General features: G+C 37.9%; 1 protein-coding gene across 4 annotated transcripts in view; it reads left to right on the plus strand.

Annotated features, from left to right (window-relative positions):
* ATM (ATM serine/threonine kinase) overlaps window positions 1–15,223 on the plus strand; it is a 123,092-nt gene that overhangs the window by 60,705 nt on the left and 47,164 nt on the right. For all 4 annotated transcript variants that reach the window (XM_035008856.1, XM_035008855.1, XM_035008857.1 and 1 more), the window contains 7 exons: window positions 1,070–1,185; window positions 2,026–2,152; window positions 2,605–2,804; window positions 10,605–10,779; window positions 11,336–11,500; window positions 12,302–12,434; window positions 13,956–14,051. In XM_035008856.1, coding sequence (XP_034864747.1) covers window positions 1,070–1,185; window positions 2,026–2,152; window positions 2,605–2,804; window positions 10,605–10,779; window positions 11,336–11,500; window positions 12,302–12,434; window positions 13,956–14,051 — 1,012 coding nt within the window. The remainder of the gene's footprint in view (window positions 1–1,069; window positions 1,186–2,025; window positions 2,153–2,604; window positions 2,805–10,604; window positions 10,780–11,335; window positions 11,501–12,301; window positions 12,435–13,955; window positions 14,052–15,223) is intronic.

Raw genomic sequence — 15,223 nt, forward strand, 5'->3', positions numbered from 1 at the left:
TTGTCGTTTATTTGGGTGAGGTATAGTGGAGCAGACCGATTCTTTATAGTTAGAGAATATCTGTCCTCTGAGAGGCTGTGGGTACAGGAAGTGGGTCAATGAAGAACCTGCTCCTGTCCGGGAGGATTTCAGTTTACTGTTGAGGACAGCGCATGGGGGTAGCAGTGAAGCTCCAGATTTGGATTATCAGCCAAGTAGGAATCTGGGCAAAAGTCATGCAGGCAAAGTCACTGGCAATTCTTACTAGTAAAGTATTGTTAAGTGAGATAGATTTTCCACGTAAGTGAAGAGTAAAATGCAGATTGAGAAGCAGTGTAGCTCAGTGGGGAATTTGGTTAGCCGGAAAATCACTAGGTTGAGGAATTCAGTGCTGCACCTGAAGCCTTAGTCAATTAAAATGATTCTTTAAAATTATTTTTTTTAAGATTTTATTTATTTGAGAGAGAGTGAGTGAAATGAGCACAAGCCGGGGGGAGAGGCAGAGGGAGAGGGAGAAGCAGACTCCCCGCTGAGCAGGGAGCCAGACGCAGGGACTCGATCCCAGGACCTGGATCATGACCTGAGCCGAAAGCAGACACTTAACTGACTGAGCCACCCAGGCGCCCCTGATTCTTTAAAATTAAACAAGAGTCAGATTAAGGGAGTCTTGTTTGGTATCATTTCCTTACCAGCCTCTCAGGCTACAGGTCGGTTGCATAGTAGAAAGTTAGCTGTATGTCTTGCACATCTTAGGTCTTTGGTTATCTATTTCATCAATTTTGGAAATGATGCAATAATTTTAGTCCCTTGAACTGTCTTAAAGGTCACAGACATAATCTTAACTGTTATTTTATTTTATTTTTTAAAAGATTTTTACTTATTTATTTGACAGAGAGAGACACAGTGAGAGAGGGAACACAAGCAGGGGGAGTGGGAGAGGGAGAAGCAGGCTTCCCGCTGAGCAGGGAGCCCGATGTGGGGCTCGATCCCAGGACCCTGGGATCATGACCTGAGCCGAAGGCAGACGCTTAACGACAGCCACCCAGGTGCCCCAAAACTTAAATGTTACTTTAATTTTGTATCCTTACAGATTGATCATTTATTCCTTACTAATTTACCAGAGATTGTTGTGGAGTTATTGATGACATTACATGAACCAGCAACTTCTGGTGCCAGCCAAAGCACGGACCTCTGTGACTTTTCAGGGTATGGATATTTTAAACTTAGAGAATTTGCTGCAATTTCAGAATTTCCTTGGGAATTTGATTGGTTGACACCTTCAAATGTCTGTTTCAGTTTGTAGGCACATACTGTGTTTCTTGTGTGAGCTACTGGAGAGCATCCTTTAGTTACAGTGTGCCCTACTATGCTAGCTGTATGAAAAAGTAATAATATCTACCAAAGTATGTTCAGTTTATAATTTCATTTGATAAAAAGAGTGTCTGATTGCCAGTCTCAGAATATTAGTGTGTTTACAGTAGTAACATAGAGCTTTAATTAAGACCCGAAGTGATACAAGCCTCATTTGTAGAATTGCCATTAACTTTATAAAAGATTTCTTTCTTTCTTTTTTTTTTTTAAGATTTTATTTATTTATTTGATACAGAGAGAGAGAACACAAGTAGGCAGAGTGGCAGGGAGAGGGAGAAGCAGGCTTCCCGCCGAGCAGGGAGCCCGATGCGGGGCTCGATCCCAGGACCCTGGGATCATGACCTGAGCTGAAGGCAGACGCTTAACGACTGAGCCACCCAGGCACCCCTTCATAAAAGATTTCTTAAGCACATCACTTAAAATTAAGTCATAGAGGGTAAAGGTATTTAGATAGTCTGACTGATAATGTGTAGGATGTGATAAGTCATTTGTGATTTTATTGAAAGCCTAGTTTTTCAGTGGGAAAGTAATTTTAGAACATGGGGTTATTAATCTAAATTTTCTTTCTGAAACTTCATGGTTTCTGAAACTTGACTTCAACAGAATCTTTTTTTTTTTTTCCTTAATAATTTTGTTCTGAAAATGATGACTGCTTTTTTTCCCTATAACTCTCAGGGATTTGGATCCTGCTCCTAATCCACCTCATTTTCCATCACATGTGATTAAAGCAACATTTGCCTATATCAGCAACTGCCATAAAACCAAGCTTAAAAGCATTTTAGAAATTCTTTCCAAAAGCCCTGTAAGTACACATTACTATTATAATAACTGAAGAGAGACTTCCTTCTTTTTCAGCTAGAAAATCTGTGTAAGTACATCTTAAAAAGAACGAAAATTAAAGGGAAAACTCATCTGAATAAATTAAAAAGAAAAACACTCATTTATAAGTTTATATCTTGGTATTTTACTTGTAGATATTAATTGAAATATGTCATGTATGAGACCTGAATTTCATGGTACTTTAGTCATATATTGGCTTAGGGAGTATATATTTTTTAAAATTACTGTTTGCTATCTGAAAGCTAGATAAATTGACAACAGTTTAAGATACTAATTTTCTTAATGTAATATTTGCCTTTGATATTACACCAAAACAAAATTCTGTTAATTTGTTGTTTTGAATATAAAACAGATTTATTATAGTTGAATATACATGATTCGATAAGTTTTTTATGAAATGTCTTTATTTTCTAGGATTCCTATCAGAAAATTCTTCTAGCCATATGTGAGCAAGCCGCTGAGACAAATAATGTTTATAAAAAGCACAGAATTCTTAAAATATATCACCTGTTTGTTACTTTATTACTGAAAGATATTAAAAGTGCCTTAGGAGGAGCTTGGGCCTTTGTCCTTCGAGATGTTATCTATACTTTGATTCATTATATCAACAAAAGGTACATGATATATTTAGACTAATATATAAGTTGTTTTTTCTACCTTATCTTAATTGAAAACTTACATAATTTCAAGAGGTAGAAGCATGAGTATTGCTTTCTTATTTTTGCTTTTTAATATGTATCTACCCAGTATTTTTTAAAAATTGCATTAGCTATTTCTCCAACTCTAGAAATACTAAGTACTAAGGGTCTTCAACATTTTAAAATTAGTGAATTTTAGATGGCTTGAAATATATATGTCACTAGCAGTTCTGGTCACCTGTATATGGGGAGGGTGGTGTTTCTCACACACACATGCAAAGAATCCTCCAGACACCAGCTGGGTGTCCTACAATTCAACTCATATATAGTTGATTAGTGTCAGATCCCACAACTGAGGGCTCAGTCCTGCAAGACTGCCTGCCCCTCCTTCCCTTCAGATGCCAGTCACTAGCCCAGATTATCACCTGTGCTTCTGACCAGCCCCCTCTACCCTGCAGGTTCCAAGGACCCTGTTCCTTGAGTTTGATTAATTTGCTAAACTCAGGAAATTCATAGAACTCAGGAAACCTGTTTACTGACTAATTAACCAGTTTATTATAAAAGGATATAGCTCAGGCACAGCCAGATGGAAGGGATGTATTAGGAAAGGGGATGGAGCTTCCCTGCCCTCTCCAAGAGCACCACTTTCCCCACATCTGCATGTGTTCACCAACCTGGAAGCTCCCAAAGCTGGTCCTTTTGGGTTTTTATGGAGGCCTCATTACAGAGACATGATTGATTACATCACTGGCTGTTGGGTATTGATACAATCTCCATCCCTTCCTCCCTCCCCAGAGATTGGAGGAGGGTGACTGATAATTCCAACCCTCTAATCACAAGGTTGGTTCTCCAGGCAGCCAGCCCCCATCCTCAGGTGACCTAGGTGCTTTCAGAAGATAGAGACATTTTTATTTCCCTCATCACTGGTGTTCCTAGAGTTTTAGGAGCTTTGTGCCAGAAACAGGGATGAAGACCATGTATCTATTTCTTATTATAAATCACAGTATACTATAGATTTGGGGTGTATATTCAGTTTAAGCATCTTTATTCCTTTCCATTGATTTTGATGATGTTTCTATTACTTGTTTTCTGATTACTACATAACATTGCCTTCAAATGTGAGTTCTTCAAAGCACACAAAGAGTATCTTTTTCCATTTTGTTTTGTCATGTTTTTATTAATATCCTATAATTTTTATTTTAATTTAAATCATGTGAATATAGTTATTCAGTCTTTATTTTCATTCAGTTAATTTTTTTAAATGATTTTATTTATTTGAGAGAAAGAGCAGGAGAGAGGGAGCGAGCGGGGGCGGGGGGCGGGAGCAGAGGGAGAGGGAGAAGCAGGCTCCCCACTGAGCAGGGAGAGGGATGCAGGACTCGATCCTAGGACCCCGGGATCATGACCTGATCCAAAGGCAGATGCTTAATTGACGAGCCACCCAGGTGTCCCACATTGACTGAATTTTTTAAAAAGTTTCTGTATTATGGTAAAATATATAACATAAAATTTGTTATTTTAACCATTTTAAGTGTCCAGTTCAGTGACACTAATTATGTTCACAGTGTTGCACAACCATCACCATTATCTGTTTCCAGAACTTTCTCATTACCTCAGACAGAACCATTATACATATTAAACAATAACTCCACATTTCCCCTTTCCTCCAGCTCCTGATAACTTGTAATCTATCTCTTGTCTCTATGAATTTGCTTATTCTAGATATTTTATATAAGTGGAATTATAAAGTATTTGTTGTTTTGTGTCTGGCTTGTTTCACTCGGCATAATGTCTTCAAGGTTCATCCCGTGTACATGAATCATGTATCAGAACTTCATTCTTATTTATGGCTGAATAATATTCCATTATATATATATATATATATATATATATATATATATATATATGTACTACAATCTATTCACTGTTGATGAACACTTGTGTTTCCATCTTTGGCTATTGTGGATAAGGCTGCAGTGCACATAGGTTTATGGGTATGTGTTTGAGTGTTTTCAGTTCTTTGGGGAATATACCTAGGAGTGGCCTTGGTGGGTCCTTTAATCATCCTATGTTTAACTCTTTGAGGAACTGCTAAAGTGTTTTCCACAGCAGCTGCACCATTTCATATTTCTCCTGCAATGCACAAAAGTCCCAATTTTCTCAGATCCTTACCTATGCTTGTTATTTTCTGTTTTGTTTTAAATTTTTATTATAGCCATCCTAATGGATGTGAAGTGGTATCTCATTGTGGTTTTGTTTTTGCATTTCCCTAATGACTAATGCTGTTGAACATCTTTTCTTCTGCTTATTAACCATTTGTATACATTCTTGGAAGAATGTGTATTCAAGTTCTTTGCTCTTTTTGCTGTTAAGCTGTAGGAGTTCTTTATACATTCTCAATATTGAGCTCTTATTATATGATTTGCAAATATAGTCTGGATATTGAATCAGTATGTATGATTTGCAAGTAGTTTATCCCATTCTGTACATTGTCTTTTCACTTTCCTGATAATGTCTTTTTTTTTTTTTTTAAGATTTTTATTTATTTATTTGAGACAGAGAGAATGAGAGACAGAGAGCATGAGAGGGAGGAGGGTCAGAGGGAGAAGCAGACTCCCCGCCGAGCAGGGGGACCCTGATGCGGGACTCGATCCTGGGACTCCAGGATCATGACCTGAGCCGAAGGCAGTCGCTCAACCAACTGAGCCACCCAGGCGCCCATGATAATGTCTTTTGATGCACAAAAATTTTTAATTTTGATGAAGTCTGATTTATCTGTTTTTTTCTTTTATTCCTCAAGCTTCTGGTGATTTATATAAGAATCCATTGTCAACTCCAAGCTCATGAAGATTTACCACTATGTTTTATTCTGAGTTTTATAGTTTTAGCTCTTCTGTTTAGGTTGTTGATCCATTTTAATTTTTACATATGGTGTGAGGTAGGGGTTCAGCTTCATTCTTGGGCATGTAGAAATCTAGTTGTTCTATTACCACTTGTTGAAGAGACAATTCTTTCCCCATTGAATGGACTTGGCATCCGTGTCAAAAATCATTTGGCCATTGATGTGTGGATGTATTTATGGATTCTCCATTCTGTACCTTGGTTTGCCCTTAGGCCAGACCACACTGTTTTGACCACTATGGCTTCATAGTAAGTTTTGAAATCTGGAAGTGGGTATCCTCCAATTTTGTTCTTCTTTTTCAAGATCGTTTTAGCTATTTGGGGCGCCTTGCAATTCCCCTATGAATTTAATGACCAGCTTTCCCGCTTACGCAAAAAAGACTATTGGAATTTTGAATAAAATTGCATTGAATATGTGATCATTTAGATAGTATTGACATCTCAACAATTTGTCTTCCAATCCATGAACATGGGGTGTCTTTCCATTTATGTGGACTTCATTTCTTTTATCCTTGCTTTTACAGTTTTCAGTGTACAAGATTTTTGTATTTTAGGTTAAGTTTATTCCCAGGTATTTAATTCTTTCAGATGCTATTGTAAATGGAATTGGTTTCTTAGTTTCCATTTTAGATTGTTGTTGCTGGTGTATGGAAATACAATTGATTTTCGTGTGCTGATCTTGTGACCTGCAGTTTTGCTAATTTATTTGTTACTAGTAGATTTCTTGTGGATTCTTTGGGAGTTTATATGTGTATAGAATCATGTCATCTATGATACAGTTTTACTTCTTTTTTTCTGATTTTGATGCCTTTTAGTTCTTGTCTAATTACTCGGCTAGAAGTTCAATACAGTGTTGAATAGCGGGTGTGAAAGTGGGCATCTTTATCTTGTTCCTGATCTTAGTGGGAAAGCTTCCGTTCTTTCAACATTATGTTGTTACCTGGGGGTTTTTCATAAATTACCTTTATTGTGTTGGGTAAGGTCCTATGTACTCATGTTTTTCTGACTTTTTTATCATGGAAGGAGATTGAATTTTGTCAGATGCCTTTGCTGTGTTTATTGAAATGATCATGTATTTTCCTTCGTCTTATTAATGTGATGTGTTACATGGATTGATTTTCTTATATTGGCCCACTCCTGTGTTCCTGGGATAACTCCTACTTGCTCATGGTATATAATACTTTTAATAAGCTCTTACATTCAGTTCGCTCATACTTTTTTGAGGAGTTTTAAATCTGTATTCCTTTTTTTTTTTTTCAAGATTTTATTTATTTGACAGAGACAAGCGTGCACAAGTAGGGGGAGCTGCAGAGGGAAAGGGAGAAGCAGGCTACCACCCCACCCCAGCAGGGAGCTGGATGCAGGGCTTGATCCCGGGACCCTGGGATCATGACCTGAGCCAAAGGCAGACACTTAACTGACCTAGCCACCCAGGCACCCTTAAATCTATATTCCTAAGGGGCATTGAGTATTATAATTTTCCTGTGGTATATTTATTTTCTTTGGTATTAGAGCACTCTGGCCTCCTAGAATGAGTTAGGAAATATTCCCTACAATTCTGTTTCTTGGAAGAGTTTGAGATAGACTGCTGTTAATTCTTTTTTTTTTTTTTTTTTTTGAGATTTTATTTGACAGAGACACAGCGAGAGAGGGAATACAAGCAGGGGGAGTGAGAGAGGGAGAAACAGGCTTCCCGCTGAGCAGGGAGCCCAATGTGGGGCGCAATCCCAGGACCCTGGGATCATGACCTGAGCTGAAGGCAGATGCTTAACGACTGAGCCACCCAGGCGCCCCGACTGCTGTTAATTCTTAAGCATGTGTTTGGTAGTGGTTTTCTAGTCTCTTCTCCCCCCCAGTCTTCTTTTTCTAATGTAGGTGGTTACTGCTACGTATTTTCCTCTCAGTGCTTCCTTTGCTGCATTCATAAATTTGGGTACGCTGTGCTTCTGTTTTCATTTGTCTCTAAGCTCTTCTAGCATATTTAAGACAGTTGTTTGAAGTCTTTGTCTAGTAATTCCACTCTCTGAGCTTCCTCACGAACTGTTTCGGCCAGTATATTTTATTTCTTTAAATGGGCTCTCCTTTCCTACTTCCTATTTCTTTGTATGCCTTGTGATTTTTTTGTTGAAATAATGGATTTTTTTTCACCTGAAAAATTTTTTTAATTAAAAATTTATTTTGTTACGTTGGTTTTAGTTGTATAATGTAATGATTCAATAATTTTATACATTATGTATCACAATAAGCGTCCTCATAATTCCCTTTATCTATTTCACCCATCCCCCTACCCACCTCCCCTTTGGCAGGCACCAGTTTGTTCTGTGTAGTTAAGAGTCTTTTTGTTTGTCTCTTTTTTCTTTGTTTTGTTTCTTAAATTCCACAAATGAGTGAAATCATATGGTATTTGTCTTTCACTTATTTCACTTAGCATAATACCCTCTAGGTCCATCCATGTTTTCACAAATGGCATGATCTCATTGTTTGTTTTTTTTTTTATGGCTGAATAATATTCCACTGTATATATACACTACATCTTGTTTACATATTCACCCATCGCTGGACACGTGGGCTGCTTCCATACCGTGGCTATTCTGAAAAATGCTGCTGTAAACATAGGGTGCACATATCTCTTTGAATTAGTGTTTTCATCTTTGGGTAAATATCCAGTGATGGAATTATTGGATCATATGGTAATTCTATTCTTAACTCTTTTGGAGGAACCTCCAGACCATTTTCCACAGCAGCTGTACTAGTTTGCATTCCCAGTTTGCCTCAGTGCATGAGGGTTCCTTTTTCTCCACATCCTCTCCAACACCTCTTATTTCTTGTCTTTTTGATTCTGGCCAATCTGACAGGTGTGAGGTGGCATCTCATTGTGGTTTTGATTTGCATTTCCCTGATGATGAGTGATGTTGAACATCTTTTCATGTGTCTTTTGGGCATTTGTCTTTCTTCTTTGGGGAAAATGTCTATTCAAGTACTCTGCCCATTTCTTAATCAGATTATTTTTTAATTGTTGAGTTGTGTAAATTCTTTATATATTTTGTATATTAACTTTTATCAGATATGTCATTTGAAGATAACCTATATCTTGCCCTGTTATTTTGTTGATGGTTTCGTTTGCTGTGCAAAAGCTTTTTATTTTGATGTAGTCCCAATAGTTTTTTGTGTGGGTTTTTTTTGTTTTGTTTTTTGCTTTTGTTTCCCTTGCCTGAGGCATATCTAGAAAAATGTTTCTTTGGCTGAGATCAAAGAAATTACTGTCTGTGTTTTCTTCTGGGAGTTCTGTGGTTTCGGGTTTCACATTAAGGTTTAATGCATTTTGAGTTTATTTTTGTATATGTTGTTAAGAAAGTGGTTTAGTTTCATTCTTTGGCGTGTAGCTGTCCAGTTTTCCTGACACCATTTGTTGACTATCTTTTCCCTGTTATATATTCCTACCTCCTTTGTCAGATTGAGGATATAAGCATGGATTTATTTCTGGGATCTCTATTTTTGGCCTGAAAACTGGATATTTTACTATTATAATGTGGTAACTGGGGAAATGAGATTTTCCCCTTCCCCAGGGTTTGACTTTTTTTTTAATAAATTTTTTCTTTTAAAGATTTTATTTATTTATTTGACAGAGAGAGACACAGAGAGGAAGGGAACACAAGCCAGGGGGAGAGGGAGAGAGAGAAACAGGCTTCCTGCGGAGCGGGCAGCCCGATGCGGGGCTCGATCCCAGGACCCTGGGATCATGACCTGAGCCGAAGGCAGACGCTTAACGACTGAGCCACCCAGGCGCCCCTTGACTTTTTTTTTTTTTTAATTGTTGAAGGCTGTAGTAGTCCATTTGTTTCATGAGTATACTCAACTATTTGTGCAGAGAGTGTATTCCTTGCTGCATTTGGCTACTGAAGACTGGTCCTTAACTTACTTTCAGGGAGTGTTTCGACAGATTTCCTTGAATGCCAGGAGTGAGGGAGTGAGAGAGAGAGAGAATAAGAATCTTTCCTAATTTTTGCAGACTGGCTCTGTGTTAGGACTCTCCTTCAACACTTAGGTAGGTTTGCACTGAGCCTAGGGATTAGCCCAAAGTGAAAGCTTATGGTCTTCTCAGGTGTTTTTTGAGCAAGCATCTTGCCCTGGGCATGTGTGTGGCTTTCTCAATTTCCCAGATATATGTGTGATTTTTAATGCTCTAATTTCACAAGGAAATTGTCTTTCCAGCTTTTCATCCTAGGCTTTAGGCAGTTTGTTGTATGTCTCAACAGTAATTTTTTGCCCCTCACAGCTGTGGGTAGTTGGTGAGTTTTACGGTGTTTTCAAGCAATGCTCATGGCTTTTCCAGCCTGGGGAGATCCAAGTAGACAGATCAGAGCTAAACCCCGTACATTAGTCATGTAGGTAGCTCCCAGTCTGGTTTAAACAACAGATGTATACAATAATTTGCAAATATGGTCTGCTATGCTCCCTCCAGAGCACAGAGCCAGGATCCCACACTGGGAATGGGGACTGTAGGTTTCATGACAACCGCCAAGCTGGGGAGGGAATAGTGGGGCAAAGACAAGTAAACACCACCGCGTTTTCCTACAGTTAAGTTGCCTTTTTTTTTTTTTTTTTTAATTTAGCATTTGCTTGATTGCTGTAAACCTTTGACTGTTCTACAGAATTCTAACGGTTCTGCCTGTTTTTCAGTATCTCTGTCGGGAGGGCAGGTTGGAGGTATCCACTCCATCTCTTCTTGGCTTTGAAACCTTATTAAGGAATTAGACATGAAAGTGACTTTTATGTCAGGCCACTTCAGAGTTAGAGCTGCTGAAGGAAAATGACTTCTGCACGAGCTTTGTCAAAGTCGTTTCCTAGAACTTACTATTTTTCTCCCTGTGTTAGGCCTTCTCGTTTCATGGATGTGTCGTTACGGAGCTTCTCCCTGTGTTGTGACCTGTTAAGCCGGGTTTGCCACACGGCGGTCGCTTACTGTAAGGATGCTCTAGAAAATCACCTTCACGTGATTGTTGGAACGCTTATACCCCTTGTGGATGATCAGATGGAGGTTCAGGAGCAGGTATTTCCCCAAATCCTCTTCACAGAGATATTTGAAATAACATTGATAAAGCATTCTTGGAAGGAGCCGAATGTTTTATGTTTACTTGGTGTAATTAGTCATTTTAGTGAAAATATTCTTTGGAAAATGGTTGGCAAAACATTTTCAGTGAGTTAATATTTGTAGTCATTTAATTACAGAGCACCTAGTAATTTTGATCTCACAAATAACCTAAGAGTTTGTGTCTCTCAGTTGGGTTGAAGCAGAGAGGTGCTGAAAACTGGGACAGCAGTCGACACCACTGTGATGGTGCACGAGATACTCTACGAAATGTTCCAGTTATACGGGCACTTTTCTATCCCAGTGCTCATCCTGTAGCAGCACCTTACATATTTGGTGAACCATTTGAAAGCACAGAAGCAGTCATAGGTGGTCCTATAGAAGTAATTAAAACATTTTATCTGAACTGGGTTAGTAGAGTTTTTATCATTTATTACAGCAGGTTTGGTTGTTTTACTTTGAAACATAATTAAACCATTTTTTCCTTTTGACTTCTTCTTTTTTAAATTATGTTTAGGTATTGGACTTGTTGAAATACTTAGTGATAGAGAACAAGGATAATGAAAACCTCTATATGACAATTAAACTTTTAGATCCTTTTCCTGACCATGATGTCTTTAAGGATTTGCGTATTACTCAGCAGAAAATTAAATACAGTAAAGGACCCTTCTCACTTTTGGAGGTAATAATTATTCCATCATCTTACTATTCTGTATTAGAGTAGAGAGCAGTACTTTTTGAAAACTTCCAATTCTCTAAAAGTAAAAAACTGAATCTTTTTAAAAAATTGTAATAGAAAAACAACATGAGATTTGCCCTTTCAACAAATAAGAAACTGAATCTTAATATATTGTCTTGTATTGCAGTAAAATTATAAATATCAAGATTTCTTGGTTAAGATCTGAAATTAAATAATGAAGAAATATGATCTAAAATATGCTTGATTTTCATATGCATCAGATCCATTAATATCTCAAAATTACCATCTGATCCTTTGAAGGACAATTTAATGTTTGAATTAGAGATGGTATTTGACTTTTTAAAGAATTTTTCAAATTTTAATCTTACTTTAATATTTATAAACTTTAAAATTATGTTCAGGTGTATTTTTTAGTATAAATGTTATAATTTTAAAACCATACTCCATATCTGACTGTGTATCAATATGACAGTATAGTTAAATGTACTAAGATGTAAAACTAGAGCCACAGTACTAAATAAGTAGAAATTTAAGCTTTTCCTTTGGAGGATGCTATTACAATCTTAAAATCTTAAGTATGTTATCATGAGTCTGTTAGCATTTAAGTGATTACAACATTGGCGGATGTGAAATGGAAGAAGCCATTTATTTCTATCTCGTGTGGTAATAGTGATATGAATCAGTGTCTATAAAAGGCACTCATTTTTTTCTTTAAGTTTTATTTGATAGACTTCATACATGTACATAAAGCAAGTTACATTTTTAACTAATTTTCTCTTTTAGGAAATAAATCATTTTCTCTCCGTGAGTGTTTATGATGCACTTCCTTTGACAAGGCTGGAAGGGTTGAAGGATCTCTGCAGACAGCTAGCTCAACATAAGGACCAGATGGTGGATCTCGTGAGAGCATCTCAGGGTACTGATGTTAATGACGTGGGTCATTTGTACCTCTTTCTTTTTGAAAGAGTCTTTTTATAAATTCTTGCTCTTTGTTCACTTGCTGTGGACTTACTTCAGGCTCTCAGCATGTAGTTCATCATTTCTCATCTCACCATAAAAGAGATTGTGGGTGGTCTCCTCACCTTGAATTAACCCCATTTTATCCGTCCTGTACACCTCTGCCAGAACGGTTTCTCTAAACCCAGACACGGTCGTGTTATTCTACTGCTTGAAAAGTTTTAACCACTTCCTACTGCCTGAAAGAAAGATTCGAATTCCTTGGAGCGAGGCATATGGGTAGTCTGTCTGTGCCTATTGCTCCAGCTTGTTTAAATAAAAGAAATGTATCCCACTTTAAGTCTCTTATGTATGTGCATATGTATAATCATGAATGTATATGTGTGTGTGTTTTTCTATATAAACACATATTTGTATATGTGTTTCTAGTTTTGTTTTTTTTTTTACTTAAGAAAACATTAATTTTTATGTTAATTTGATTTGAGTTTAGGTTATTCTAGTATTGTATTTAGGGGAAATTTTTCCTATTTAAGTTTTGATTATCATCTTTTGCCCATTAATTTCCTATTTCCGTTGTGGGTTTTTTTCCAGTAGTTATATTTTTTTTAAAGATTTTGTTTATTTATTTGAGAGAGAGAGCTAGCGATAGAGCACAAGCAGACAGAGAGGCAGGCAGAGGGAGAAGCAGGCTCCCTGCCGAGCAGGGAGCCCGACGCGGGGCTCGATCCCAGGACCCCGGGATCATGACCTGAGCCGAAGGCAGACACTTAACCGACTGATCCGTTCAGGTGCCCCTCCAGTAGTTTTAAAAACTAAGTTTAGTCTTGATCATATGAGCTCAGAGTTTGGAGTGCATTTGTTCTGAGGTGTGTGTGTGTGTAAAAGATGAATACCTCTTTCTTTTGTTCTTGTGTGTTTGGGTAATTCATTGGTGCAGACCTGTCTTGTCCAAAACAGACACTAGTTGTTTTTAGCTATTTAATTCAGTGAATTAAATTTAATGAAATTTAAAATTTAGTGTCTTCACCAGACTCGCGCGTGTCAGGTTCTCAGTAGTAACTGTGCTAGCGGCTGTCGTGGGACTGTGTACGTTGGAGAACATTTCTGTCGTTGCGGAAAGTTCTGTCGGACTTTGCTGGTCTGGACTAAATCCAGGGGTTAAAGACCAGAATGTGCTTCCAGGGTCTCTCGTCGGTTCATGTTGAGTGATTTTGTGTCTTTCACTCTTTGTGATTTGCTGAGGTGTTGGCTAATGGGACATTCCTCTCTCTCTGTTGGCCAGATGCTGCTTCGCTCTCACTTTTACATGGTTCTGTTTTATAAGAAAGTTCCGATACGTTCACGTTATGTTTTTTGACCTGTTTAAAAAGACTTCATGAAAGTTTTCTAGTCAGATAATTTAATCTATAAACATATTGTAAAGAAACGTGTCTTCTCCGTTGTAGTTGAAACTATTTTTCCTAATCTAAACCGCCCCCAGAGAACCCGCAGGACGGCACGATGGTGAAGCTCATCGTCAGCCTGTTGCAGTTATGTGAGACGGCGGTGAGCCACACTGGAGAGAGAGAAGTTCTAGGTAAACTCTTCGGCTAAAGGAATATGAGCTTTTATGTTTGCATGGTCATCTCTGTTTTCAAATTCAGTAAGAGTTGGTAATTTGGGATAGTAGGGAAATGTGAGATGCTAGCTGAGGTATATTTATGTTCAGTTCAAGTGTCCCTAAGGAGCCTCCTTCTGTATTTTCCTTCCTTAAACATTTGCATAAAGTGCAAAGTTAGTGATTTACACATGTGCATCACTGTTCATTCAAAAACATCTTATAAATATTTAGGAAAGTCAGAAATAAATATTTGTACTGTTGAGTTGCAAATAAATTGACTTCTGATATATTTTGTAAATCTAACTGAGCAGTACTTAATCTTTTTTATAGGGCAGAGTAAGAATGAGGATTTGGAGGGCTAGGTGAATTAAACTCAGATATGAAAGCTGCATCCAAGCCCTTTCCTACCACCATTTGGGGCTATCCTAGTGTAAGGGAAATGGCCACCACACATCCCGCCTAGAAGAGGTGTTTAGACTTAGTGATCACAGGATGGAGACACTGATTGAAGTCACCTTGAGGTTGTCATGACAACATTGCTTCAAATAAGAAAAATAGGAGGAATAAGAGGTCCTTCACAGATTTTACTTCCATTCAGTGGAGTCGTTCTTGTCTTCTCAGTGGGAGCCTAGTAACTAGGGCACTCCTTTATTTTGTAAGTTCTTTTGCTGAAATATACTGTACATACAGAAAAGTACAGATATCAGTATGTAACTTGAAAGTTCTCACAAGCAGAAAATACCTGTGCACACCCAGACCAAGAAACAGAGCCTTACCAGCACCCTGGAAGTTTCCTTTGACAAGGAATTCACGTATTTGTCCGTAGTTTAACTGTTTCTAGGGACAGACCTGATTTGCTCCAGGAGCCCTGAGTGGCTTTCCTGTGTAGCATAAAATCTTAGTATGGTTGTTCATCATTCTTAGTGGTGAAAGACGAAAAGCTTTCACCCCCAGGTCAGGAAGGAGACAAGGTTGCCTGCTTTCACCAGTGCTGGTCCAAGTTGTACTGGAAATAATAGCCAGAGCAGTGGAAGAAGAAGAAAAGTGAAAGCACCCAGATTGGAAAGAAAGAAGTAAAACTGTCTCTAGTCACAGATGACATGATCCTATTTCTAGAAAACCCCAGAGAATCTACAAGAAATCTACTG

This window comes from Mirounga leonina, unplaced genomic scaffold (genome assembly GCF_011800145.1).
Source record: "Mirounga leonina isolate KUSES-001 unplaced genomic scaffold, KU_Mleo_1.0 Mir_153, whole genome shotgun sequence".
NCBI classification, from domain to species: domain Eukaryota; kingdom Metazoa; phylum Chordata; class Mammalia; order Carnivora; family Phocidae; genus Mirounga; species Mirounga leonina.